Source organism: Microcebus murinus, chromosome 20 (genome assembly GCF_040939455.1).
Source record: "Microcebus murinus isolate Inina chromosome 20, M.murinus_Inina_mat1.0, whole genome shotgun sequence".
NCBI lineage: Eukaryota > Metazoa > Chordata > Mammalia > Primates > Cheirogaleidae > Microcebus > Microcebus murinus.
In genome coordinates, this window is record NC_134123.1 from 23,139,987 (window position 1) to 23,166,952 (window position 26,966).

The 26,966-nt window shown below is 41.2% G+C and overlaps 1 protein-coding gene across 1 annotated transcript in view; it reads left to right on the forward strand.

Annotated features, from left to right (window-relative positions):
* The window catches only part of PKD1L3 (polycystin 1 like 3, transient receptor potential channel interacting), a 62,449-nt gene that overhangs the window by 8,174 nt on the left and 27,309 nt on the right, over positions 1–26,966 (forward strand). The window contains exons 3-14 of the mRNA XM_075995579.1: positions 6,609–6,652; positions 9,459–9,692; positions 11,629–11,760; positions 14,336–14,509; positions 16,077–16,204; positions 16,310–16,436; positions 17,770–17,898; positions 18,244–18,475; positions 20,087–20,280; positions 21,619–21,849; positions 22,684–22,785; positions 23,425–23,603. Of these exons, the coding sequence (XP_075851694.1) occupies positions 6,609–6,652; positions 9,459–9,692; positions 11,629–11,760; positions 14,336–14,509; positions 16,077–16,204; positions 16,310–16,436; positions 17,770–17,898; positions 18,244–18,475; positions 20,087–20,280; positions 21,619–21,849; positions 22,684–22,785; positions 23,425–23,603 (1,906 nt within the window). The remainder of the gene's footprint in view (positions 1–6,608; positions 6,653–9,458; positions 9,693–11,628; positions 11,761–14,335; positions 14,510–16,076; positions 16,205–16,309; positions 16,437–17,769; positions 17,899–18,243; positions 18,476–20,086; positions 20,281–21,618; positions 21,850–22,683; positions 22,786–23,424; positions 23,604–26,966) is intronic.

A 26,966-nucleotide genomic window follows, 5' to 3' on the forward strand; every position in this document is an offset into this window, starting at 1 on the left:
TACACTCAGTATATAATTTGTTAAAATGAACTTAATTCTCTGTCTTCTCAGTGTTGTCCCAATTGGTGGACCTCATTTGTGGTGTAGAATAGTACAAGGTGAAGTAACTCCTCCAGACCAAAAAAAGCTACTTCAGAATGCTTGTATTATTGTTTAAAATATTGGAGAGTAATGGTTAATTTGCATTTTCCTTATTATCATAGATGTGCATGGAATGATTATAGATTCACAGCTAGAGCTGTAACCTATACATTAACTTTTATATTGGCCTCCAAATAGATTTCATTCCAAATCAAAATGCCACTCATGAAAGAAATGAAGGTAATTTCCCTTTATGCCAAAGACCCAAGAAGACAGAGGGAGATGTTGCAATACCAAGAAACGACATGAACCCAGGTAATGTGTTGGTCCTCTAATGGCCTTAATATCAGTGAAATCAATTCCTGACTAAAACGTGCACAAGACTAAATTAATGCAGAAACTTGTTATCACAACTTGCACCAAATAAATACTTGTTGCATTCTATTTTAGCTAATCTTACTATTGCAATCTTTTGTTTCTTTTATATGGTTGGTTTTATATGCTGCTTTTCTATTTAATTTAATTTTTATTTTTTTTACATGTCCAGATTTAAAAGGATATGCTTATTTTCTTGATAAGCCTTTGGCCATCATCTTTTCACATATGCCCAAATAAATTTTATGGGTGTTTTTGCCCCCAAGATTTTTCCATCAGAAAAGAGAAAAGTTGGCCGGGCGCGGTGGCTCACGCCTGTAATCCTAGCTCTCTGGGAGGCCGAGGCGGGCGGATTGCTCGAGGTCGGGAGTTCAAAACCAGCCTGAGCAAGAGCGAGACCCCGTCTCTACTATAAATAGAAAGAAACTAATTGGCCAACTAATAAATATAGAAAAAATTAGCCGGGCATGGTGGCGCATGCCTGTAGTCCCAGCTACTTGGGAGGCTGAGACAGAAGGATCACTTGAGCCCAGGAGTCTGAGGTTGCTGTGAGCTAGGCTGACGCCACGGCACTCACTCTAGCCTAGGCAACAAAGTGAGACTCTGTCTCAAAAAAAAAAAAAAAAAAAAAAAAGAGAGAAAAGTTGTCTTAAAGTCCTTGCAAAGTCTTTCAAATTATAATGTTCTCCTTTTAAAAAAATTGAAAAACAAATACTATTTGGGGAAGATGCATTAGCCTGAAATTATCTCAATGAACATCAGTGGATGGTTGATTATAGAGATCACCTGACAGAAAGAGTAAAAGGATAAATTTAAAGTGTATCTACGAGGCCGGGCGCAGTGTCTCACACCTGTAATCCTAGCACTCTGGGAGGCCGAGGCGGGCGGATTACTTGAGGTCAGGAGTTCAAAACCGGCCTGAGCAACAGTGAGACCTCCTCTCTACTATAAATAGAAAGAAATTAATTTGCCAACTAATATATAGAGAAAAAATTAGCCAGGCATGGTGGCACATGCCTGTAGTCCCAGCTACTCGGGAGGCTGAGGCAGCAGGATTGCTTGAGCCCAGGAGTTGGAGGTTGCCATGAGCTAGGCTGACATCACGGTACTCACTGTAGCCTGGGCAACAAAGCGAGACTCTGTGTGAAAAAATAACAATAATAATAAAGTGTAGCTAGTGATTACTCCTTGGGTATTATGTCACAGCTGCAAGTGTTGGATGTGCTTGTCAAGAAGCCCTTTAAATATCACTTAAAAGAACAATTTAGAAAGTGTTGTTTAGAGACATGAATATATAAATCTAAAGAACAAATGTAAACACCAAGTTTTCTGAATGGCTTGTAAATGTGTCCTTGTGAGTTGGGAGAAAATGTTTAGTGATAGCCTTAGGTGGAAGTAAAGACGATATAATTTAGAAAACTGGTAAATTATTCGAAAAGTTCTGATTATAAATACAGCAGTGGTGTTGATAATGCACAAGCAAAGTTTGAGTTAAACTATGTCATGAAATGTGACTTTCATGAGAGCAATATTTCTAAATACGTGACCAGATAATGTGATTTAAATATGCCTTTGTAAAACTAAGTTATTGAATCAAACAAGTAGACGTTTGATTTTTTTCACCTATATCCTTCAAGTTTATATGGCTAAGCTTCCCCCAAACAACTTTTTAAAATCTGCTTATTGGGAAAAGAATAGATTGCCTCATGGGGGGGGAGGGGTGCCTAATATTTATATATGTATGGTCCTTTAAATTTTTGTGTGTAATTTTAAGTGTCTCTCTTAAATTCCACATAGATGGATGTGATTTTATCTACTCCAAGAATCTTTATTATCTTATAGTACTATTTATCACATTTAGAATATCTTGATAACAAATATCATTTCTTGCCTTCTGATTCTAATGTTTCCTTGCTACTTTCTTCTGTCTTTGGTTGAAACTTTGTTCTTCAATATTCTGCTTGTTTGTTTGCTTGAGACACAGAGTCTCACTGTGTTGCCCAGGCCAGTGTGCAGTGGCATCATCATAGCTCACTGCAGCCTCAAACTCCTGGCCTCAAGTGATCCTCCTGCCTCAGCTTTCCAAGCAGGTGGGACTACAAGCGCACGCCACCACACCAGGCTAGTATTTTTCTATTTTTGGTAGAAACGGGATCTCATTCTAGCTCAGGCTGATCTCAAACTTCTGAGCTCAATCAGTCCTGCCTCAGCCTCCCAGAGTGCTAGGATTACAGGTGTGAGCCACCACTCCTACCCTCAATATTCTTTTAATTGTTTACCTTTAAGGAGTTGTTCTTTTCAAAAACACATTCTTAGACCTATGTTTCCTAATTGTCAGGCTCTGGGATGAAACATTCTCTTTAGAGACCCCGTCATCTGGTTAGGGGAGTGTAGCACATGTCAGTTTTTCCTCTCCATGTGCTTCTGCCCAAGGTTCTGTTAGTATAATCTGTGTTTTTTATTTGGGTTATTATTATTCTCTTCATATTATACAGCTTCTGTCAAGAATGCTTTTTTATTGAAACAGATGTTCAACACTAATTTAGAACTCATTTCTACTATAAAGATTTTGTATTTATAACCCATCATTTTATACCATAACTTTCCTTTGCTTGAGTTCTTAATTTTTGCCTCATCTCTATTCCAACTGTCTTTTCAAGAAAGATCTATTGGTAGAAATATTTTGGGGATCTCCTGAATAGTCAAAAGAGGTCGGTCTTGTCCCTTCCTAGGGAACCATACTTTAGCAGAATGTACTCATTAAAATACTAGATCAGCTGCCAAAGGCCAAAACAGTAGCTTAAGCAGGAGAGTAGCTCATTTCTCTTTAACATGCAGTCCAAACGCGCAGTCCAAAGATCACAGGGGACTCCACAGTTCAAGGGACCCAAGCTCGCTCTTCCTTGTTCTGTTATCATCCATGTGTAACTTCTATCTTCTGATCTAAAAAAGCTGCTTTAGCCGCCCACTGGAAGTTCACATTCCAGCAAGTGAGAAGAGAAGAGAAAATAGAGGGCCTGATTTTTTTTTTTTTTTTAGGGCACAGCCTGGAAATTATACCTATAACTACTTCTTGTGTCCAAGAGCCAGGACTTGATCACGTGGCCACACGTAGCTGCAAGGCAGCCTGGGAAATGTAGTTCTTAGTGGAGTCCTTAGCTGGGATATCATGTCCATATGTTAATAGAAGGAAGAGGACATAGTGGAGAATAATTAGACTCTGCAGTGAAAATGATATATAATTATATGGTCATAGTCTTCCCTTCAAAACTTTGTAGACATTTTTCCCTTGTCCTTTGGCATTATATTAGGGTGAAAAAACTAAGGCTAGTTTTTCTTATTATAGGCACCCTTTCCCTACCCCCATCAGATTACTTGTAGAATTTTTTGTAATCCAGGCGTTTTCTTAGTATGTTACCTTTCACTAATTTTGGCTAGAATGTAATGTTACATATACCCATCTTTTTTGGCTGAGGAAAGTTGTATTCTACCCTTTTATGACTTCTGATTCATTTGTTCTGGTTTTGTCCTTAAGCAGTAGCAGGTGTTTATGTACTGCCCGGCTGGTTTCTGTCCTCCATATCTTTCCTGTCATTCCTTTTAATTGAAAACGATGGTTTTGTACTTATCTCCCTTTCTGTTGCAGGGTGAGAGAACTCCTAACGTTCATCCTTCACATCAGCCACTTGATTTTTCCACATCGGCTCTGTTCTGTATTAACTCCAGTGTGGATTTGAATTTTCATGTAGCATTTTTAGTTTTCTTGAAATCCTCTATAGAATTTATTTCTCTCTTAACCTATCTCACTCTGGTGCATCTTCGCTTCAGTTGTTTATCCTTAAGATTTTCTGTTCTGTCTGGGTACAGTGGCTCACGCCTGTAATCCTAGCACTCTGGGAGGCTGACATGGGGAAGTCACTTGAGTTTAGGAGTTCAGGACCAGCCTGAGCAAGAGCAAGACCCCATCTCTACTAAAAATAGAAAAAATTAGCCGGACATAGTGGTGCACACCTGTAGCCCCAGCTACTCAGGAGTCTGAATCAGGAGGATCACTTGAACCCAGGAGTTTGAGGTTGCTGTGAGCTAGCCTGATGCCACTGCTCGGGCAACAGAGCGAGACTCCATCTCCAAAAACAAAAGAAGAAGGCTTAGAGAAGCCTGACCAGAATTTCGTTAAAGAGAGTGTCTTTGTTAATCCCAAATGCTAGCATTAGCCTGTTGGTCAGTCATGGTTTATAGTAAAGTGACTTATCTTTTTCTCTCTTCCTGAATCTTTTAGAAAAAAACAGGGAGATGATTTATGTAAGCTGTAGTCATAAGCTATTTGCAACTAATGTTACTATTAAAAACCCAACTCTGGGCCAGGTGCAGTGGCTGGTTCCTGTAATCCCAGCACTGTGGAAGGATCAGCTGAGGCCAGGACAGTTCATCACAGTTAAGGGAAAAGGGAAAAGCAGCTCTGGAACCAACCAGGTCTTTGGACTCAGCACCCAGTTTTTTTATTCAACCCTTGTCATCTTTGCCTTGTTAGACTCGATTTCTGATCAGAAGAGTGTCCCAGAACTGTGTCCTCGCCGCACAGTAGTGCCTGCGGTGGTTTTGCTGCTAAATACACACATCAGTCCTATAAACAACAGAGAGAATGTTACAAGTAAAGATACAGGGCAAAGTAGCCTTCCCGTAGCTGGGTACATTTTAATAGGTCTTAAAAGCCCGTGCCTTGAAGGAAGTCAACCTAAGCTAATAGCAAACAGAGTTAAAGCCTGGATAGTGTTGCTGCCCAGCCAGGTCATTTGCCTGCTGCTCCAAGAAGCAGCCAGTACGCTGAGTCAGCAGGGTTTACTGCAGAGAAAGTCTTTATTCTGCATAGCATTAATGGGGAGACAGGAGAAATTTCTCAAATCCACCTCCCTGAGAACTTGGTAGACTGGGTTTTTAAGGATAGTTTGACAGGCAAGGGATTAGGCAATTAGGTTTGTTAATTGGGGCAAACTCCTAGGGATGTAGAAATCATCTTGTGTTGCTCCAGTCCCTGGGATCACAATTGTAGTTGAGTTGATTTCTTGGTATGGGCAGCTGGTCTGGGTGAGCCAGTCGATCCACTAGGATGCGGGGCCTGGAAGATTTCTTAAAGACTGCCTTTAGGTTTTGAAAAGGTGATGTTATCTCCGGAGAAAGTTAAGAATCTTTATGGACACCAGCTATGGGGAGAAAGTTAAGAATCTTTACAACCCCCAGCTGTGTGGGTCTTGTGTAGCAATTACAGAGGGACAGTTACTAATTATTGTTATTTTTTAGCTAAGCCTGTGCATTATTTTTAGCTAGGCCCTTACCACATTTCCCACCTTGCACCCCGTTATTGATGGGTGATGTCAATAATGCCTTCAGATCATGAGTTTTCTATTGGAAAATGTGGAAACAGAAAGCAATACAATAATCTGGTAAAAATTTTGTAAGTGATCATTTTCCAAATGATTTAAAAAAAAAAAAAAAAGTGACGCCACGGCAGTCACTCTAGCCTGGGCTTTGTTGCCTAGCTTACAGCAACCTCAAACTCCTGGGCTCAAGCACTCCTCCTGCCTCAGCCTCCCCCAAGTGGCTGGGACTACAGGCATGCGCCACCATGCCCGGCTCATTTTTTCTATATATATTAGTTGGCCAATTAATTTCTTTCTATTTATAGTAGAGATCGGGTCTCGCTCTTAATCAGGCTGGTTTCAAACTCCTGACCTCAAGCAATCCGCCCACCTCAGCCTCCCAGCGAGCTAGGATTACAGGCGTGAGCCACTGCACCCTGCCCAAATGATTTTTTGATTAATAAAGAGCTCCTCTTTGGTTAAAATTATGGGACAGATAATTCTGCAGTAATATTTATATACTGGTAACTTTATGATTGATTTAATGTTTATTTTTTTGTACAGAGGTCTTTGAACAGTATATAAATGGATTAGGCATTAATGATTTGTAATTTTTTGGCTCCAGAATTCTCCTTTGTCTACAGATTTATCATCAGTGGGAAAATACTCACTTTGGTGTCCTGTGTAAAACAATTCACATTGTTTGTAGCCACAAATAAGACATCCTCAGATAAAATAGAAGTATTTCTATCCTAGACTTTTATTTGAACTTAATCCGCTTTCTTTTTTCCATAGAATTTCTTTGCTTCGTGTGTCACCATTCTGATCCTGCTGAACGTGTAAGTATTTACATACCTTCACAATACACATCTTGGAGTATCGATCTCTTTGTCATACCTAGTAGGTCCTGCCAGAACCGTTCTCTGTCTCACAGAGAGCTCTGGATATAGTTTTCTAATAATGAAAGTACTAAAGTGCAGGAGAGAATTGGGTTTGATGGGTACTTTATTAAAGAAAATTTTAAAGCCTATCCTTAGCTTTCATGTTGGTATAATTATCATTTATTTGTTGGTTGGTTATTCCCTGCTTCATTCCAGAAAGGACTTGTGGCATCTTACAACAATATATACAATGCAATAAAATGTAAAAGCCAGAAAGAAGAGAAATCGGAGAGAAAGGAAAATAAAGGCAGGCGCATAATCTATGAAATTTCACCTTCAAGAAATCTCTCAGCCTTCTTGCCTTTGTGTCCTACATAGAAACCCTTTAGTGATCGGTGGCTCACACCTGTAATCCTAACACTCTGGGAGGCCGAGGCGGGCGGATTGCTCAAGGTCAGGAGTTCAAAACCAGCCTGAGCGAGACCCCATCTCTACGAAAAATATAAAAAGAAATTAATTGACCAAGTAAAAATAAATATACAAAAAATTAGCCGGGCATGGTGGTGCATGCCTGTAGTCCCAGCTACTCGGGAGGCTGAGGCAGGAGGATCGCTTGAGCCCAGGAGTTTGAGGTTGCTGTGAGCTAGGCTGACGCCACGGCACTCACTCTAGCCTGGGCAACAAAGTGAGACTCTATCTCAAAAAAAAAAAAAAAATCTCTTTGACCTTCGTAGTGTTTCTTAAAAGGAAGAGATAAAATCCCAAAGTGAAACGTGCAACATCCTATCCACAAGGATGAGAAGTCAAGACAGAGCTCTGTCTCATTAAAATAACTCTTTTAAGCCTCTTTGCATGATTTACTTTTTCACAACTTACCACTCTGTCCAACTCAGTATATGAGTTACTGACTCTGCTTCTTTGGGGTCCTTCTTTCTTTACGGGGGCTCTTGTGCCACATAAAACTTGTATTAAATAAATTTGTGTCTTTTTACTCCTGTTGATCTACCTTCTTTCCATTTCATTCTCGGACCCCAGGAGGATGGGGATGGAGTTTTGTCACCCCTACAAAATGTCACCGAAGAAAACAGATTTTTGACTGTAAGGACTTCTCAGAGCCTTTTCTGTGTCCCCAATCTAACTCCTCCTCACCATTGCCACCACTGTCACACCTTGCTCCAAGCCTCGTCACCATTGCCACCTTGTCACACCTTGGTCCACTGTCTCCCATCCAAACTTCTGCTTTTGCCTCCTGCTGATCTCTGGGCTTCTACTGTTGTCCCCTTTTCTGTCCTCTCAACAGAGTGGTTGAGCCTTTAAGATAGAAGTCACTTCATGCCACTGCTCTGCAAGGCCCCCAATATCTTCCCATGTCATTCAAAGTCAAGTCCATACTCCCTTCAATTGCCTGACACATGACACCCCCCACCCCCTGCCTCCCAGGGTCTTCTCTATCCCCCTCCTACCACCTGTGTTCATCTGGTCCTCTTGGTCTTGCTGCAACAAACCCAGCAGGCTGTGGCCTCAGGGCCTTTGCACTCCTCAAATGCTCATCTCTGATGTTGGCAGAGCGCTCTGTCTCCCTTTATTCAGCCCTCAGCAAAAATGTCTCCTTACCTCCACACACCCTATCCAAAGCACACCCTTTCTCTCCATCTGCTTACCCTTATTTTTTCCATTGCACTTATTCAACACATAATACAGTTTGTCTGTCTGTCTCCACCACTAGCACAGAAACCAGGGGCGGAACTAGGCTCATTTTGTTCACTGCTGTGTGGACCCCAAATAAGTGACGGAGGCAAAGATCTCAATCAGTGGAGGTTTATTAAGCCAAAGCTGAGGATGTGCCTGGGAAACATACAAATCACAGACAAATCTGTGGCTGTTTTCCTGAAGGGGAATTTGGAAATTTCGGTATTTAAAGGGCAGTAGGGCATACAGAAAGGGGAAAAAAAAACGTGAGGGATGGGAGTAGTGAGACAAAATGGTTACATTCCTGTGAGACCCAGGAAAATACACATGTTACATAAGATAAGGTGAATGTTAGAAGAGAAAAAGGGAGTGAAGGAAGCATCAATTACGTAAGTGTCCCTGGGTAGGTAGAAAAATGTTTGATCCTGTCTTGTGTCTGTTCTACACCAGTGAAGATAAACTAGTAATTCATTATTAGGGTAACATTGAACAGACTTTAGTTTTAGGAGCTATACATAGCCTATGGACCTAAAGTTAAAATTTGCATGTCCTTGCTTACAGGAGGCCATTAAACATCACTCAAAAAAAATTTCCTTAATGAATGATCTGTGGGGCCAGACCTTTCCCAGTACCTAAGGTCTTTACCTTCCCTTTTGCATAAGAACTTGACGGGAGGGAGGGGAGGTCCTAAGATTTTTATTTTTTACACTGGATTCCAAGGTCTCGGGAACATGGCTTAGCACCTTACACATGTTTTGGGGTTTTGTATTTGTTTTTGTTGCTTTAACTTACCAAGTCTAGCAGGAAGTACCTTATTATACTATAGATATTTAATTTATTGAATGATTGACAAAAAATACCCTAATGAAAATTGTGAATCTTAAAGAGACAATACAGTATGCAGCTTCCTCAAAGCTGTTTGAGCAGCACTGGATCTTTTGACAGAAATGCCTATTAATATCTCACGGGCCGTGGGTGTTTTAGAGCGATCTGGGAAACACTGTCTTAATTATTCATTATTTGGTAAGATCAGATTCAGCCTTTTGCTTCACATATTTGTATCTTTTAATTTAAGCCCCTATGTTACTCCATCAACCCCTTCCCTTTGAGGCAACCGAATGTCACACCGGGGGGATCATCAGTTGGGTCTGTGACAACCAGCCAGCCTCTCCCTGTGACAACAGAGCTCACCAGGCCTGTCACACATGCTGGAAAAGTTCTGGCAGAAATGACTTCAAGCCCAAAGGAGGACTCACAGACGGATGTCTTCACTTACATACAAGCATCGTTTCAGAATGCATCTGACCAGGTAAACATGGGAAACGGAAGTCACCACTGAGTAGTGCTGTGACACTGAAAAAGCACTCTTATTCTTTGCTTCTATTGTGGTGATGTTTCAGAAATAATGGCGATAAGAATGAGCCTGGTTGATACTTGCACCTCCTGGCAGAACTATGCTTAGGATTTCCTGACACACCGGCGTATGTCCCAGTTAAAAGCAAAACCAAAACAAGGTCATGAATATATTCCACAATGGGTTATTTGCTCGTGTCAGTATTTAATGACTTATTATTTAATGCTCTTATACGCCATGCTGCAGACGGGAAAGAAGCTTTGCTCACCTGCCCCACTTTTTCAGCTGCAGCAAACCCTTCTATACGACAACCCCTCCTCCTCATCTGTATTTTCCTCTCGCCTTGTTTCCTTTCTCCCACACACAGAAAAAAAAAAAAGCCATCTTGATAATGTTGACTAAAGAAAAATAATCCTGCTTCTTCCCACCCCCACCCCTGCCCCCAGCTTTGTTTATTTTATTAACACAAACACTGTTTATATGCAATCTAACATTTCCCTGCTAAAACAGATTCCTATTTACTCTGGATCTGTTTTCAGTGGTTATGGAAATTAGTTGTTCAATGTGGGCTCAGCAGTTTACTCGGGAAATAAACCTCACCTACGGTAGTTTAAGCAAAGGTGTTTTTCATCTCAAAGAGAAGTCTGAAGTGTAGAATATGCAAGAGTCTATGGAAAAATTATTAGAAATACTAAGGGAATTTAGCAATGTTGCTGAATACCACATCAGTATACTAAAGCTAATTGTATTTTTACATATCAGTGACAATCAGTTAGAAAATAAGATTTAAGAAAAATATCATAGCAAGTGCCTAGGATTAAATTTAACCAAAAATGTGCAGAACTTCTCTGGACTTTTTTAAGATACGTTTTCTAAAAGACTAGAAAAATGGTGGGATATACCATGATTGAGCCCAGGTTACAAGTTCTGTTCTAACATGTCAAATAAGGGTCCCCTCCGTGACCTTCCTGGCTGTACCTAGAATGGCATCAAGACCTGGCCACCACTGGCAAATGTGTAGTTGGGGGGCAACTATATATCTCCCCCAAAACTTCATGCCTCAATCCCAAAGTATAAAACCAAAATCGGGTGCCCCTCAATTCTAAGATGGCTTTATAAATGACCGAACCTCTTACAAACCCTTTGACCTCAGGAATCGCCCTCTCTGACTGCGTGGTTCCCAAGGGCAGGGACCATGACTGACTTTAACTGCGCTAGCACCTACAGTACACACTAGGCATTTAATAAAGGTTTCTCGAATGTGTGATTGGAGCTATAAATGGGCTGTTCTCTAGAAATGGGTCTAGTAGTTGGCGCCCACAGATCCTCTCGGGGTTGGGTGTCAAGTTCAAAAGCAGCAGCCTCTTAAGCGCTGGGATCGGGTCTGGTTTGCTCAGCTTGCTTTTTTCAGGGATATTTTCTGCCTCCCACCTCCTGCTAGGTGGTATTTCACGTAGTTCCCTCCTGAATGCAAACTCTTAAATAGAGGGAACCAAACACCAAAAAACCTGAGGGGAAAAGATACTTTTGAATAGGAAAGTTTGCTTTTATTGTTTTGATTTCCAGGTTTTCCTCCCCTTTGATCATAGCTGTGAGACTTATACGTACTCTTATAATCTTATTTCCATACTCTTTTGCCCTTGGACTATAATCATTGTATAACCTTGTTGCTCATTTTGTGTACTATATGGAAGAAGTGAAAATAAATTCTAACCATTTGCAGAAGAGCTTCTGAAAGTAACTCTTTTGGAGAGCCTGTGCTTCCTAGAGCTTAATGTTACCAAAAGTCAACTCTGGTTAAGACAGTGTCTCAAACTATTAAAGTGTGATGATGATGAAAATGTGATGGTTATATGTAAGTCATGTTGACAAAATTCTTTGTTTCCAACAGTTCATAAATGGCATAGCCGAGAAATTTAGCAGAGCGGTTCATGGTTTGCAAGCACATGACAAACTGCAGGAAGCTTGCAAGATCCTCCGGACACTGACAGCCTTTGCCCCACAATTGTCTAAGCCAGCTCAGGTAAGCAGAGGATGATATGGAGGGAACAAGACAGAAAAGGGGGAAAAGTGTGAAAAAGAATTTGTGGAGACTGTATTTAAACATCAGCAAGTATATCTGTATCTTTAAAGATTGTGAATAAATTGATCAGTAGTGACAGTCTTGGACATGCTGTGTTTATGTTCATTTGTTTATCACGTTACTGCCTTTCAGTTGCATTTGTTAGAAGAAATAACGGGAGACAAAATATCTCCATTCCTGGCCATGGATACAGTAGTACAGCCTGGAAACAGGCATCAAACATCAGCATGGTCATGATATTTGCATTTGTTACAACCACATTTACCGGTGTCACTTCCCCACGATTGTTCACACATAGGGAGTAGAAGGGCTTCCTACATGTGGGTAAAGGAAGGTGGTCAGATTAGTGGGAATTCTAATATTTTCTCTCCCGTTTTCTATATTTTTTAATATGCTGCAATAAGCATGTAAATATAATCTGTTCTGGTTTACCTGGGCTTTTTTTTACAACAAATAATACATGGTTATTACTAAAATAATCAAAATAAAAGTGTTTTATAAAGTAAAAAGCTAGAGCCTTCACCATCTCTGTCCTTCTTGCCATTCTCTAGATGTTAATCACTGTTGTTAGTTATTAATTTGCTGCACATAACCTTCTAGGCTTTTTTCTATGCATACATAAGTTCTTTTTGTTTTTAGTTTTATTTTCTTAACAAAAATGGGGCTAAGGTATACAAATTTGGGGGTCCTTGATTTTCTTCTTAAACGTAGTACATTGTCATGGACTTTTTTTATATCGGTACACATAAATGGACTCAATGTTCATTTAGATTTTTTTCATTTGTTTGCTCTGACAAACAGCATGCCATGAATGTCCTTGTAACCTGTATCTCTGAGCACGTATGCAAATATTTCTGTGGGATAGAATGCTACAATTAGAATTGATGGGCTTTTAAATTCTCAATAGATACGACAAAAATGCCCTCTTGAAAGGTACCATTTGGCCAGGTGTAGGTGGCTGATGCCTGTAATCCTAGCACTCTGGGAGGCCAAGGAGAGGATTGCTTGGTGCCAGGAGTTTGAGACCAGCCTGAGCAAGAGCAAGACCCCATCTCTACTAAAAATAGAAAAAATTAGCCAGGCATTGGGATACATACCTATAGTCCCAGCTACTGGGGAGACTGAGGCAGAAGGATTGCTTGAGCCCGGGAGTTTGAGGTTGCTGTGAGCTAGGCTGACGCCACAGCACTCTAACCCAGGCAACAGAATGAGACTCTGTCTCTAAAAAAAAAAAAAGGTACCATTTTACATTGCCACTGACCATTTCTTCACAATCTCACTTTTGCCAATTTCAAAAGCATAAAAATATAGAAAAGTAGAAGGGGTGTTTCATTGATTACTAAGAAGGCTGAGCATCATTTTATATGTTTATTGATCTTTTTATTTCCCCTCTGAATTATTTCTTTGTATCCTTCATTCTCGTCCCCCTATTGGATTGTCTTTTTCTTATTTGTTCATAAAAGAGCTTTATTTATGAATGTTAACCTTTTGTTCTATATGTTCCACATATTTTGTGCCCATGTGTTAATTTTAACGTTTTGTTACTATGTCTTTTATTTTGCATGACATTTTAATAAATGTAACTGTAAGAATAAAATTTCAAAACAAAAATAGTAGTACCTACACTGAAGATTTCAGTAAATACCTGTCAATTTGCTTGACCTTCTTCATTTGATTTTTTTTTTTTATTTCGGCATATTATGGGGGTACAGATTTTAAGGTTCATTTGATTTTTTTGATGAGAATGACCTACGTTAAAAGAGAATTGTTGGTTGGGTGTGGTAGCTCACATCTGTAATCCTAGCACTCTGGGAGGCTGAGGCAGGCAGACTGCTGGAGGTCGGGAGTTCGAAACCAGCCTGAGCGAGACCCCATCTCTACTATAAATAGAAATTAATTGGCCAACTAATATATATAGAAAAAAAATGAGCCAGGTATGGTGGCGCATGCCTGTAGTCCCAGCTACTCTGGAGGCTGAGGCAGTAGGATTGCTTGAGCCCAGGAGTTTGAGGTTGCTGTGGGCTAGGCTGACGCCATGGCATTCACTCTAGCCTGGGCAACAAAGTGAGACTCTGTCTCAAAAAAAAAAAAAAAAAAAGTAAAAGAGAATTGTTTTCTGTTCCATTTAGAATTTCTCTTTGTTCTCTATTTTAAATCTATCTTGAATGCTTTGTATCAAAAGATATATCAAGATGGACTAGATATAGGAAGACAGTCTACTCTGCATTACCCTTTTCCTGGACATTCCTTTTCTTACCTTAGTTTTGTTAGACATTTGGTATACTTACCACTCCAAAGAGTTATGTCAGTTTTTTTTTTGAATGGCATGAAATACGAATCTTCCCCTATAGGTAATACGAAATAATATATTTTCCTTCCTTGCCAAATTGTAATGTTGCTTTTTGTAAAAATGCATTGAAAAATGTGTAAAGAATATTGAACTGCTAGTGAGAACACAAACTGAAAACAATCACAAACGGTTCAGAGATGTGTGTTTGCTTCCTAACGTTCCCAGGTCAGCGTCATCAATTCTCTTATTTACCTGAGTGAGCAGCTGCTGAAGATGCCATTTCAGAACAGCAGCAGTCGGGGCTTCAAAAATTCCGTGACCGTCAGTCTCTTCCACTCCGTCAACAACGTCATGGAAGCTGGTGAGGTTTGGCAGAACTCTGAGCAGGAGGCCGAGCAGGTAGGTTCATTATGCGCAAGTGAGCAACTCTGTTTAGAAACGTTGTAATCTTAAAAGGTGCAGCCTCTCCCCAGACCTTCAAAGAGAATCGAGCTGAGCTGTGCGCTGCTGAAGAAACCTTTCTTCTGCCAGGCCCTCTCTGGGATCCCTCTCCACCTTACCAAGGAGCCGAGACTGCCTAGTGCCATAACCAAGTGAAAAGGACTTAGCAAGCGTTGGCACATAGTAAACACACAGTAAATTATATTTACTAGTCACATGAGAAAATGTTCAACATCATTGGTGAACTGTAAGTCAAAACCAAAATTAGATACTACTTTACACCCAAAAAAGGCAGACCATAACGAGTATTGGCAAGGATGCAGAGAAATTGCAATCCTTATACATTTTTGGATCGTAAAATGATACAGCCTCGTTGGGAAACAGTTGGGTAGTTCTTCAAAATGTTTAAAAATAGAATTGCCATGTAACCTAGCGATTCCACTCCTTGGTGTACACCCAAGAGAACTGAAAACATACGTCCATTGAAAGACTTGTATGCTCGTGTTCAAGGCAGCAGTGTTCAAATAGCTAAAGTAGCCAAAAAGCAGAAATAATCCAAATGTCCATGATCTGATCCATGGATAAATAAAATGTGTTATATCCATACGATGGAATATTATTCAGCAACAAAAAGAAATGAAGTACTGGTACATGCTCCAACATGAATGAACTTTGAAAACATTACACCAAATGAAAGAAGCCACTCACAAAAGACCATATGTTGCAATTCATTTATATGCAATGTCCAAAAGAGGCAAATTTATAGATTAGATTCGTGGTTATCTAGGAACAGGAAGAGTAGGGGTGGGGAAATGGAGAGTTGACTGCTAGTGGATGTCAGGTTTATTTTAGGGAGGATGGGGCCTAAAATTAGTTTGTGGTGATGGTTGCATAACCCTGTGAATATAGTAAAAAAACACTGAATTATATATACTCTCAGGATGAGTTGTATATGTGAAATTTATCTTAAAGCTGTCTTTTAAAGAAGACAAACATATGAGCAGCTCTAGGACAGTTACGTAATGAGGCAAAGGACTATTTCCTGGCTCTCTTGGTTATACAAAGGATGGTAAGTCTTTAGTCAGACTGCAGGTACTTTCTGTGGGGTTCCAAGTTCTTCTCCATTTAATGTCACCTCACTCTGTTGCCCAGGCTAGAGTGCTGTGGCATCAGCCTAGCTCACAGCAACCTCCAACTCCTGGGCTCAAGCGATCTTTCTGCCTCAGCCTCCCGAGTAGCTGGGACTACTGGCATGCGCCACCATGTCCAGCTAATTCTTTCTATATATTTTTAGTTGGCCAATTAATTTGCTTCTATTTTTAGTTGACACAGGGTCTTGCTCTTGCTCAGGCTGGTTTTGAACTCCTGACAGTGAGTGATCCTCCTGCCTTGGCCTCCCAGAGTGCTAAGATTACAGGCGTGAGCCACTGTGCCCAGCCCCCCTTCCAGCCTTCTAAAGCCATTATTTCACTAACACAGTACATGGAGATTATACAAGTCACATGGTGTTTCCCTCTAAATGCAGGTAGAAGACATGCTAGAAATGTCCTTGGCGGCGCTTAGGAACATCCAGGAAGCATTTCTACAGCAGAACCATTTTCTTGCATCTCCACTGACCGTGACCTCTTCTGTTTCCACTCTGATGCTGAGCAGGTTAACATAGGAGGAAAGAAGGGGGCAGAGTTTCATTTATGTTTTTGACCTTTTAGAGAACATACAAAAATTGATTTCCATTTTAACTTTAACTTTTTTCAGTAGCCAAAACATATCAACTTTGCCTCTGAGCTCTTACACCCTGGGTCACCCAGCACCTATGAGGTTATGCTTTCCATCAGCTTGGGCTTTGGAGAAGCTCCTGAACAAATGCCCAAGAGTTAATGTCCAAGTGAGTGTGAAATTTATTCCGATCAGAATGCAAATAGGGTTGGACAGGCCGGGGTGACATTTGGGTGAAAGGAATGTACCATGAAATGTAAGCTGACCAGACCACATGAGAGAGGCTTTGTGGCACCAGTTTTTATTTTACACTGGCAGGGGGAGAGCGGTTGAGACCACTAAACCGATTTCTGGATTTAACTCAGTTTCTGTGTTGTGAATTGAAATGATCTCAGCTCTTCACTCTTTTTTCTTTTTTCTTTTTTTTTTTTTTTTTGAGACAGAGTCTCACTTTGTTGCCCAGGCTAGAATGAGTGCCATGGCGTCAGCCTAGCTCACAGCAACCTCAAACTCCTGGGCTCAGGCGATCCTCCTGTCTCAGCCTCCCGAGTAGGTGGCGCTACAGGCATGTGCCACCATGCCCAGCTATATATATATATATATATATATATATATATATATATATGTATATATATATATTTTTTTTTTTTTTTGAGACAGAGTCTTGCTTTGTTGCCCAGGCTAGAGTGAGTGCCGTGGCGTCTGGGCTCAAGCAATCCTCCTGCCTCAGCCTCCCGAGTAGCTGGGACTACAGGCATGCGCCACCATGCCCGGCTAGTTTTTTTTTTCTATATATATTAGTTGGCCAATTAATTTCTTTCTATTTATAGTAGAGACGGGGTCTCGCTCTTGCTCAGGCTGGTTTCGAACTCCTGACCTCGAGCAATCCGCCCGCCTCGGCCTCCCACAGAGCTAGGATTACAGGCGTGAGCCACCGCTCCCGGCCATATTTTTTTTTTTTTTTGTATATATATTTTTAGTTGTCCAATTAATTTCTTTCTATTTTTAGTAGAGACGGGGTCTTGCTCAGGCTGGTTTTGAACTCCTGACCTTGAGCAATCCAGCCGCCTCAGCCTCCCAGAGTGCTAGGATTACAGGCGTGAGCCACGGCGCCCGGCCTCAGCTCTTCACTCTTTACACAAAGCTGTGAATATCTGAATAATGACTGACTTTGGTATACCAGCCTGGTCATGTCAGTGCATTGTATTTCCTTCAGCATTTACCTGACAAACACAAATAACATTGCTGCCTTACTCCCTAGTAAAATAGGATCCTCCAGGTACAAAGATGTAAAAAAAAAAAAAAAATCTGAGGGTCCCAAGTATGATATGATTTGTCTTTAAGTATTTCTCATTGATGTTACAGTACGAAATCTTACTTCGTTTGAGATATTAACAGGGAAAATCCCAACATTTACTTTATGATATCTGATGATATCCTATCACGGGGTCACGTATAAATATTTCAGCAACTGATGAAACTGGACTTTTCTTTGTCTGCAGGTGGCAGGACTAGCTTTAAATCCCTTCAAGCATTTTGGGGATGGAAACATTGTTGGAAGCATTGGAAGTGTGAAACTGAGCTACAATAATACACTGCTCCAAGTCCAGGATTTAATGGAAGACATTGAGGTAGGAATTGATTCTCGGGGGAGTAAAATGGAAGGGCATAGGCCATCCTGGCGAGTAGGATGGGAGGATGCAGTGACTTGCAGGACATCATTTAAGATTGACAGTGGTGCCATTGTTTAGTTATGACCATCTTTATTTGGGAATTTTTACAAAGAGATTCCTTAGCCTTAGAAAAAGGTGCTTTAGGTCTTAGACATAGTCTCTCCCTTAACGCCTGAGAGTATGTTGGCAACTAGTATTCAAAGAGGAAAGGCTAGAAAGTTTCACAACCTTATCAATATAAAGGAAGTTGAAAGGCATTAGTGGATGGACCATCTTAAACTTGAAGAGTGACTGTCCTTCTAGATCATTCTCTGGAGAAATGTTAGCGTGGAAACCCATCCCATCAGCCTCAACACGAGCACAGACCGTTTTGCGATCACAGTGAACGTGACTTCTTCGGAGAAAGCCCTGATAGTGAGCATAGAGCCTGAAAGTCCCCTTTTGATGACACTGTACCTGGGCTACCAGTATCAGCCTAACCACACGCACTTCCACCTGAACATCACCCTTCCGAAGGACCAGGTGTGGCAGAAAGGTAAAACCCCAGTCAAGATGTGGGAAACATATTTTGAAATGCATTTCTCTCTTTTTTTAACTTTTTATTTTGAGATAATTGTAGATTCACATGCAGTTGTAAGAAATAAAACAGCTCATAGACCTTTAATCCAGTGTCCCCTAATGTTAACATCCTTCATAATTATAGTAGTCACAGCCAGGAAATGACAATGATACAACGCATCAACTTTATTTAGATTTCACCAGGTTTACAAGCGCTCATTTCTGTGTGTATTTGGTTCTATGTCATTTTAACACACACAGATACATGTGACCATGAAGGGCATTTCAATAAAAAAAGGTGGGGGCCGAGCACAGTGGCTCATGCCTCTAATCCCAGCACTCTGGGAGGCTGAGGTGGGCAGATCGATTGAGGCCAGGAGTTTGAGACCAGCCTGGGCAACATAGTGAGACCCCGTCTCGACAAAAAAATTTTAAAACAGCCAGTCATGGTGGGGCCCGCCTCTAGTCCTAGCTACTCAGAAGGCAAAGGTGGGAGGATAGCTTCAGAGCATAGGAGTTCTCGGCTGCAGAGAGCTATGACTGTCCCTCTCTGTACTCTAGCATGGGTGACAGAGTGAGACCCTGTCTCTGAAAAACAAAAAAATGGATTATAGGATAGAGAAAAGGATATACATGTAAGAAAAAAAAATTTAGTAAAATGTTAGTTGTAGAATCCAGTGATTGTATGAGTGTTCGCTGTAAAAATTCTCTCAACTTTCTGTATGGCTAAATTTTCATAATTAAATGTTGAGACCTACAGCCGAAGTAAAGTTTCAGCAACGTGGATCATATGTACTTCAAATTTTATATATTATAGATGAATATATGTATGAAATATGTCGTATATTTCAACTTCATTTCTAATCTTAGGTTTGGGTAAGGCTATGTCAGTAAGTCTTGGTGTCTAAAACCAGAATGACTACATTGTAGTTTAGAAAAAGCTAAGAATTTCTGAGACATTAATGGTTAAAATTTCTAAGATACACAAATAGTGCCTAGATACGCTTGATCAAACGCATCTATTACCAACAGGCTTTTCTCCAATTCAGAACTTTCCCGCGGTTGTTTCGTGCTGATGTTGGCAATGATATTTTGTCATTTAGAGCTGGAAGGACTCCTGAGAGATCCTTTGTTTGAAAGACAAGACTCTTTGTTTGAAAGATGAGGAAACTGAGGCCCAGAGAAATTGGGCAACTTAACCAGCCACCTGGACATGCAGGCAGGACTCTGTTCCTGGAACCACATGATTCCTACCCTTGCTTCGCCCTTGGTTCTCTTTGATTCTCTGGATCTTCTATTAATTTAGATGTGTGATTATTTTTGTATTTCTCTAAAACCCATAATACATTCTAATTCATTAGGCCTAAAGTTTCCTTTATCAAAAGAAACATGATCCTTTACTGGAACGGGGGTAATCCAGAGCCTGGGATTGTATCACTGTATCGTTTTCTTTCAAAGCATTTGTGATCCCTGGCTTGCCATTTCCTCATTCGTAAAATAAAATAACAATAGACCCATCAGAGCAGAAGTTCTCCTGGCACTTTTGCCTCTTATTAAATATAAGTCAGCTCTGTTCTTTGCTCGATAGATGAGGAGTATACATGGGTGCTGACTCAGGAGAGCCTGCGGTACGGGCCTGGCACCTACTACATAACAGCCACGTGGAACGGGAGCCAGGACGGCGCTCAGCTGACACCCCCCCTGGTCTCCGTCGTCACTGCCAGCACTCAGTGCTATTTCTGGGACAGCCAGAACAGGACGTGGAGGAGCAACGGATGCCAAGTAAGAAACCGACACTTCTCAGGCCTCTCTCCTACCTTAGCTGCCCTGTTAAACACAGCGCGTCTGTTACCTCGGCCCAGAAAGAAAAATGATCAGAAAGGAAATAAATCAACCTGGGGAACAGGAGGGGGGTTGTGTGTGCTGGGCAGGGAAGGCATGTCTCTTTGGGGCAGGAGCAGATTGTGCTTTATCTTTGTATAATAATTTCCTTCTCAAATACAGTCCAGCGCGGATCTGATGGTTGTAGATAAAATAAGGAGAGCAGTATCTAGAAGCTGCAAAAGTCTTGAAGTATTAAACGTGGTGTGGTTAAATGAAATAAACTTGCTGCTAAGCAAAAGAGAATTTTTATAGCTAAGAAAAACCTGTTTGCAGATTCTTGTATATTCCAGGCCAGATGGGGACAGAGTGTCACTTTAGTCATTATCACCTTGTTCCTGATGTCTAAGCACTTTAAAACAACACTATCCATTTGCACACACTCTGAGCTCCTGCCTGATTAAAAAGTCTTGGTTCAGTAGTGCGAAGGATGTGGTGCAATCCTGGAGGGGTTATGAAGCTGTCCTTTTTTTTTTTTTTTTGAGACAGAGTCTCACTTTGTTGCCTAGGCTAGAGTGCCATGGCGTCAGCCTAGCTCACAGCAACCTCAAACTCCTGGGCTCAAGCGATCCTCCTGCCTCAGCCTCCCAAGTAGCTGGGACTACAGGCATGCGCCACCATGCCCGGCTAATTTTTTCTATACATTTTTAATTGGCCAATTAATTTCTTTCTATTTTTAGTAGAGACAGGGTCTTGCTCTTGCTCAGGCTGGTCTTGAACTCCTGAGCTCAAGCAATCCTCCTGCCTCAGCCTCCCAGAGTGCTAGGATTACAGGCGTGAGTCACTGTGCCCTGCCTCATTCATTCATTTTTAACTGCCATGTAGTATTCCATCAGTTCGGTTCTACTTACATATTTATGCGCTTGTTATGTACTTACATACTTGTTAATTTGTTACATTCCACTGTTATTGGACATATAGGTTGTTTTCTATTTTTGATAGTTACAAACGATGCTGACAAACATTCCTTTTCACCTATCATTGTGCACATGTGCAAAGTTCCCCTAGGATATATATTCAGAACTGGGATTTCAGGACTCACAAAGTTTCAGCCTTTTCAGCCTCAGTGGCTGTTGCCAAATTGCTCCCCGCATTGGTTATGATTGTTTACACCACCAGCAGCAGTGAGCGAGAGATCCGGACGTCCTTTTCCATCTCTAAGTGGCCTGTGTTTTACATCTTAGGTTTGTCCCTTCCTTAGCGCTCTGATCAGCATCAGTGTCGTGACTCTCGTTCCAGGTTGGGCCGCGGAGCACCATTTTGAGGACACAGTGTTTCTGTAACCACCTGACCTTCTTCAGCAGCGACTTCGTCGTCGTTCCCAGGACGGTGCACGTTGAAGACACGATCAAACTGTTCCTTCGCGTGACCAGCAATCCTGTTGGGGTGTCCTTGCTGGCCAGCCTCTTAGGGTTCTATCTGATCATAGTCACGTGGGCTTGGAGGAAAGATCAAGCAGATGTGCAGAAGGTAATGAGACTTCGATTCCAAAAGCTTTGTCATAGTGCCTTCAGTGTATTTAATAAGACAATATACGTAACCTTCACAATTGTTCCCCCGTAATACACTAAAATAAAAATAAATAAATAAATGACATGTCTGAGTTTGAAAAAAAAAAAGACTGAGGCATGGGGACCTTCATCAAAAGAAGCAGGTAGCTTGATCCTAGGTAGCAAAGAAAAATCCAAGTTGGACTTTTCTTAAAGTTCTCTTCATGTCTATGGTCTCAAGACCTAAGAACTTAACTCTTCAATCTCCAATTTTTTTTTTTTTTTTTTAAGACAAGGTTGTATCCTCATGGGACTCAGAAAACACCCTGGAAATTCTAGAATATGCAAAGTATCTATTTCTCTGTTGCCCTGGGTGGAGAGTTGCCAGCTCTAGTAAATTAAAATACAGGATACCCAGCCAAATTTGCATTTTAAATATCTAGTGAATGCAGTTGTGTAGTGTAAGCATGCCTCAGATTATTCTTCGTTTGTCTGAAATTCAAGTTTAACTGGGTATCCTCTCTGTTAGCTGGCAATCCTGCCTGAGTGGGAGGGAAGTGGGATGTAGAGGCCCAAGACTCGATCAGTTGATTCTGTGACTGTTTCATGTTAAAAGCATGAGATCTGGAATTTCAGGCCTCATTCTCCCTTCAGTCACTTAACTTCCGTCTGCTGGTTTCTAACCACACCCCACCATTGCTCTGCATCCGGTTGCCAAGCCCACAGTGGTGCATTCCCCTGCTCCTTAGCTGGAGGAAGCAGGAGGCTGTGCTGATGGAGCCTGCTAAGTTTCTTGGTTCTGCTTTTCTTGCAGGTGAAGGTCACTGTCCTGGCTGATAATGACCCCGACTGTCAGTTTTGCTACCTTGTTCAGGTCTACACAGGATATCGAAGAAGGGCCGCTACAACAGCTAAGGTTAACGAGATAAATGTTCTTCTTTCATTGCTTTGTGTCTCCTAGCACGTGAGACCCACTTGGTGACATCCCAGCACTTTCCAAAAGCTCTTTAAAAGGGGATCACAGAAGGCCGGGCGCGGTGGCTCACGCCTGTAATCCTAGCTCTTGGGAGGCCGAGGCGGGCGGATTGCTCAAGGTCAGGAGTTCAAAACCAGCCTGAGCAAGAGCGAGACCCCGTCTCTACTATAAATAGAAAGAAATTAATTGGCCAACTGATATATATATATAAAAAATTAGCCGGGCATGGTGGCTCATGCCTGTAGTCCCAGCTACTCGGGAGGCTGAGGCAGAAGGATCGCTAGAGCCCAGGAGTTTGAGGTTGCTGTGAGCTAGGCTGACGCCACGGCACTCACTCTAGCCTGGACAACAAAGCGAGACTCTGTCTCAAAAAAAAAAAAAAAAAAAAAAGGGGGGATCACAGAGATTAGTATTTCCTGGCTCTAATTTGTAAATGCAAAGAGCCCTTTTATGCTTGTCTAAGATTCCAAAGACTTCATTTAAGTATAGTTTTCTGTGTCTTCATCTTTCTTTTTAGGGATAAACCCAAAGAATCATGTTGAAATTTCCTACATTTTGTCTTTCCTTGTCACGTTTTAGGTTGTCATCACCCTCTATGGATCAGAGGGACGGAGTGAGCCCCATCACCTTTGGGACCCGCAGAAGACCGTGTTTGAGCGGGGAGGCCTGGACGTCTTCCTTCTCACCACTCGGTCCTCGCTGGGGCAGCTGCACGGCCTCCGGCTCTGGCATGACAATTCTGGCGCCAGTCCTTCCTGGTGAGCACCTGCCTCATGCTGCCTTGCTGCTTTATGGCTCACAGAGAAAGAAAAGCAAACCCACCACAATTAATAACTGAATCTCTGGGCCAAATAGTAACAAATGACTACTAGGTTTAAGTTTTAAAGCTATCTACAAAGAACAAACCCTGGAAAGAAATAAGGAAAATCAACAATATGATTTTTTTTTTTTTTTGGAGAGTGGAAGGAAAGATATCTTTTCTGCTATTTTATTTTCATTAAATGTTGTCATGATTAAGAACAGCAAATAATAATGAAATATTGCCCCAATGTATGGTAAATTAAATATATTTCCTTTATTTTTTTATTTTTTTGAGACAGAGTCTCACTCTGCTGCCAGGGCTAGAGTGCCATGCCGTCAGCCTAGCTCACAGCAACCTCAAACTCCAGGCTCAAGCGATCCTTCTGCCTCAGCCTCCCAAGTAGCTGGGACTACAGGCATGCGCCACCACGCCCGACTAATTTTTTCTATATATTTTTAGTTGGCCAATTACTTTCTTTCTATTTCTAGTGGAGACGGGGTCTCATTCTTACTCAGGCTGGTCTCGAACTCCTGAGCTCAAAGGATCTGCCCGCCTTGGCCTCCCAGAGTGCTAGGATTACAGGCGTGAGCCGCCGCACTTGGCCAAAGATATTTCTAAATAGAAAAAAAAAACCTCTAAAGAGTAAATTTTATAAACAACTACCTACTGAATTTACTTTGGGTCAAAATTAAGAGATTAGGGCCGGGTGAGGTGGCTCACGCCTGTAATCCTAGCACTCTGGGAGGCTGAGGCGGGCGGATCGCTCAAGGTAAAGAGTCGAAACCAGCCTGAGCAAGATCGAGACCCCGTCTCTACTAGAAATAGAAAGAAATTGGCCAACTAATATATATAGGAAAAATTAGCCGGGCGTGGTGGCGCATGCCTGTAGTCCCAGCTACTCAGGAGGCTGAGGCCAGTAGGATCGCGTGAGCCCAGGAGTTTGAGGTTGCTGTGAGCTAGGCTGACGCCACGGCACTCACTCTAGCCTGGGCAACAAAGTGAGACTCTGTCTCAAAAAAAAAAAAAAAAAAAATTTAGGGCGAAGGGAAAGAATAGAACGGGCATGTGGGGTGTGCCTGGGGAGCTGGAGAGATGACGAAGGGATAGTGATAGTGCCATGAACCTGGCACGTGTTTGGTCCCAATGATTTGGCATCTTCCTTCAGCAACACCCTGAGAATTAGGAGAGATGGTGGAGAAAGTAGGTGACAAAATTAATTAAAGAATGAAGAAATTCAGTGACAATCCTGGTATAAAAAGAAAAAAAAAAAAAAATAAAAAAAAATAAAAAAAAAAAAAAAAGAATGAAGATTGTTGGGGTTTTGGAGTTAGGAAAAAAGAAGGCAATGGAGTGGAAGTTCTAAGGCGCAGGCACTGAAAAAAAACGAGTTGCCAAACGTTGCCCACCTGAGAAGAGCCTGTGGTCTGCCTAAAGTTATTAGCAAAATAAGGTTTCCCCTACTAGGCTACATACACCAACCACTAGGCAGACAGAGCCTAATCTCTTCTGTGCTGCTCCCATTGTGTTCGGGTGTGTATGTACAAAACAGTGTGTATACCGTCATTTCACTTTTATTTATAAAGGTGAATAATGTATAAAAAGCACTTGAAAAGGTGTTTGACATCATTAGTCATCAGGAAATGCAAATTAAAACCACAGCGGGAGAGCACTAACCCCCCACCAGAATGGCTTATGTGAAAAGTTCTGACAAAACCCAGTTTAGGTGAGGATGGGAGCAGCTGGAACTCCCACTCCACTGGGGGGAGCATGAAATGGTACAGCTACTTCGGAGAACAGTCTGGCAGTTTCTGGTAAAGTTAAACATGAATTTAACAGGTGACCCAGAAATTCCACTGGTTGGTATTTACCCAGGATAAATGAAAACCTTTGTCCACTCCAAGACTTGTACACATGGTCTCACAGCAGCTTTATTAATAATAGCCAAAATCTGGAAACAGCACACAAATGTCCGTCAAACGAATGAATAAACAAATCGTAGTATATTCGTTCAATGGAATACTACTCAACAAAAAAGAAAACTATTGATATACAAAAAGCATGGATGAGTTTAAAAAAGAAAATCACACTGAGCAAAAGAACCAGATACAAAGAAGAGACACGGCGTGAATTCGCATTATGTGAAATTCTAAAAAAGGTGAACTAGTCTATAGAGACAGAAAGCAGATGCAAGGTCTCCTGTGGCCAGGAGTTGAGGGGGTGGGAGGTTACTGGAAAGAGGCACACGGGAACTTTTTGGAGTGATATCTTGGGGGTGGGGATTTTACACAGGTATATACATTTGTCAGAATGCATTGAACTATATGTTTAAAATTGGGTACATTTTATCATGTGTAAATTACACCTGGTAAAGTTCATTATTTTTAAAAAGCATGTGTATAGGAAAGAGTAATATTTGATAATTATTTCATAATAATTATCAATAATTGACTATAATTATTCCTGGGTAGTAGGATCACAACATCTTAAAAATTTCCTTCAGTGTACTTTTAGGTATTTTCAAAATTGTAACAATGAATTCCTATTAGTTTATAATCATAGGAAGATAATTTTAAAATTTAAAGTAGATAATTCTTTTAGAGGAAGCACTTAAATTCACACGTGATATTTTCTCCTTTTCTCACTAATTCACATCACTAGTTTACATCAATCTTTTTTTTTGTTTTTTGAGACAGAGTCATACTCTGTTTCCCAGGCTAGTCCGCCGTGTCAGCCTAACTCACAGCAACCTCAAACTCCTGTGCTCAGGGGATCCTCCTGCCTCAGCCTCCCCAATAGCTGAGACTACAGGCATGTGCCACCATGCCTGGCTAATTTTTTCTATATATTTTTAGTTGGCCAATTAATTTATTTTTATAGTAGAGACAGGGTCTTGCTCTTGCTCAGGCTGGTTTCGAACTCCTGACCTTGAGCAATCTGCCCACCTTGGCCTCCCAGAGTGATAGGATTACAGGTGTGAGCCACCATGCCCGGCCTACATCAATCTGTATATGTAGTAAGATTATAAAATCTTAGCTTACAATAGTCTTAGGCTCTTCAAAGATAAAGATACTGTCTTATTCATGTTTGTATTCTCAGCAGCCAGTTTAGTGTCATGATTAGGACTGAATATATATTTGTTATGATTAATAATTATGGTTAATACTGTAACAGTAAATATTTATTACATTTAAATTCTCAGGGTTATGTGTCACCTCTAGAGCTTTCTATCAGCTTGGCATTAAAGCAGTTTTTTTGTTTTTTGTTTTTTTTTTTTGAGACAAGATCTCTCTCTGTTGCCCAGGCTAGAATGCCATGGCCT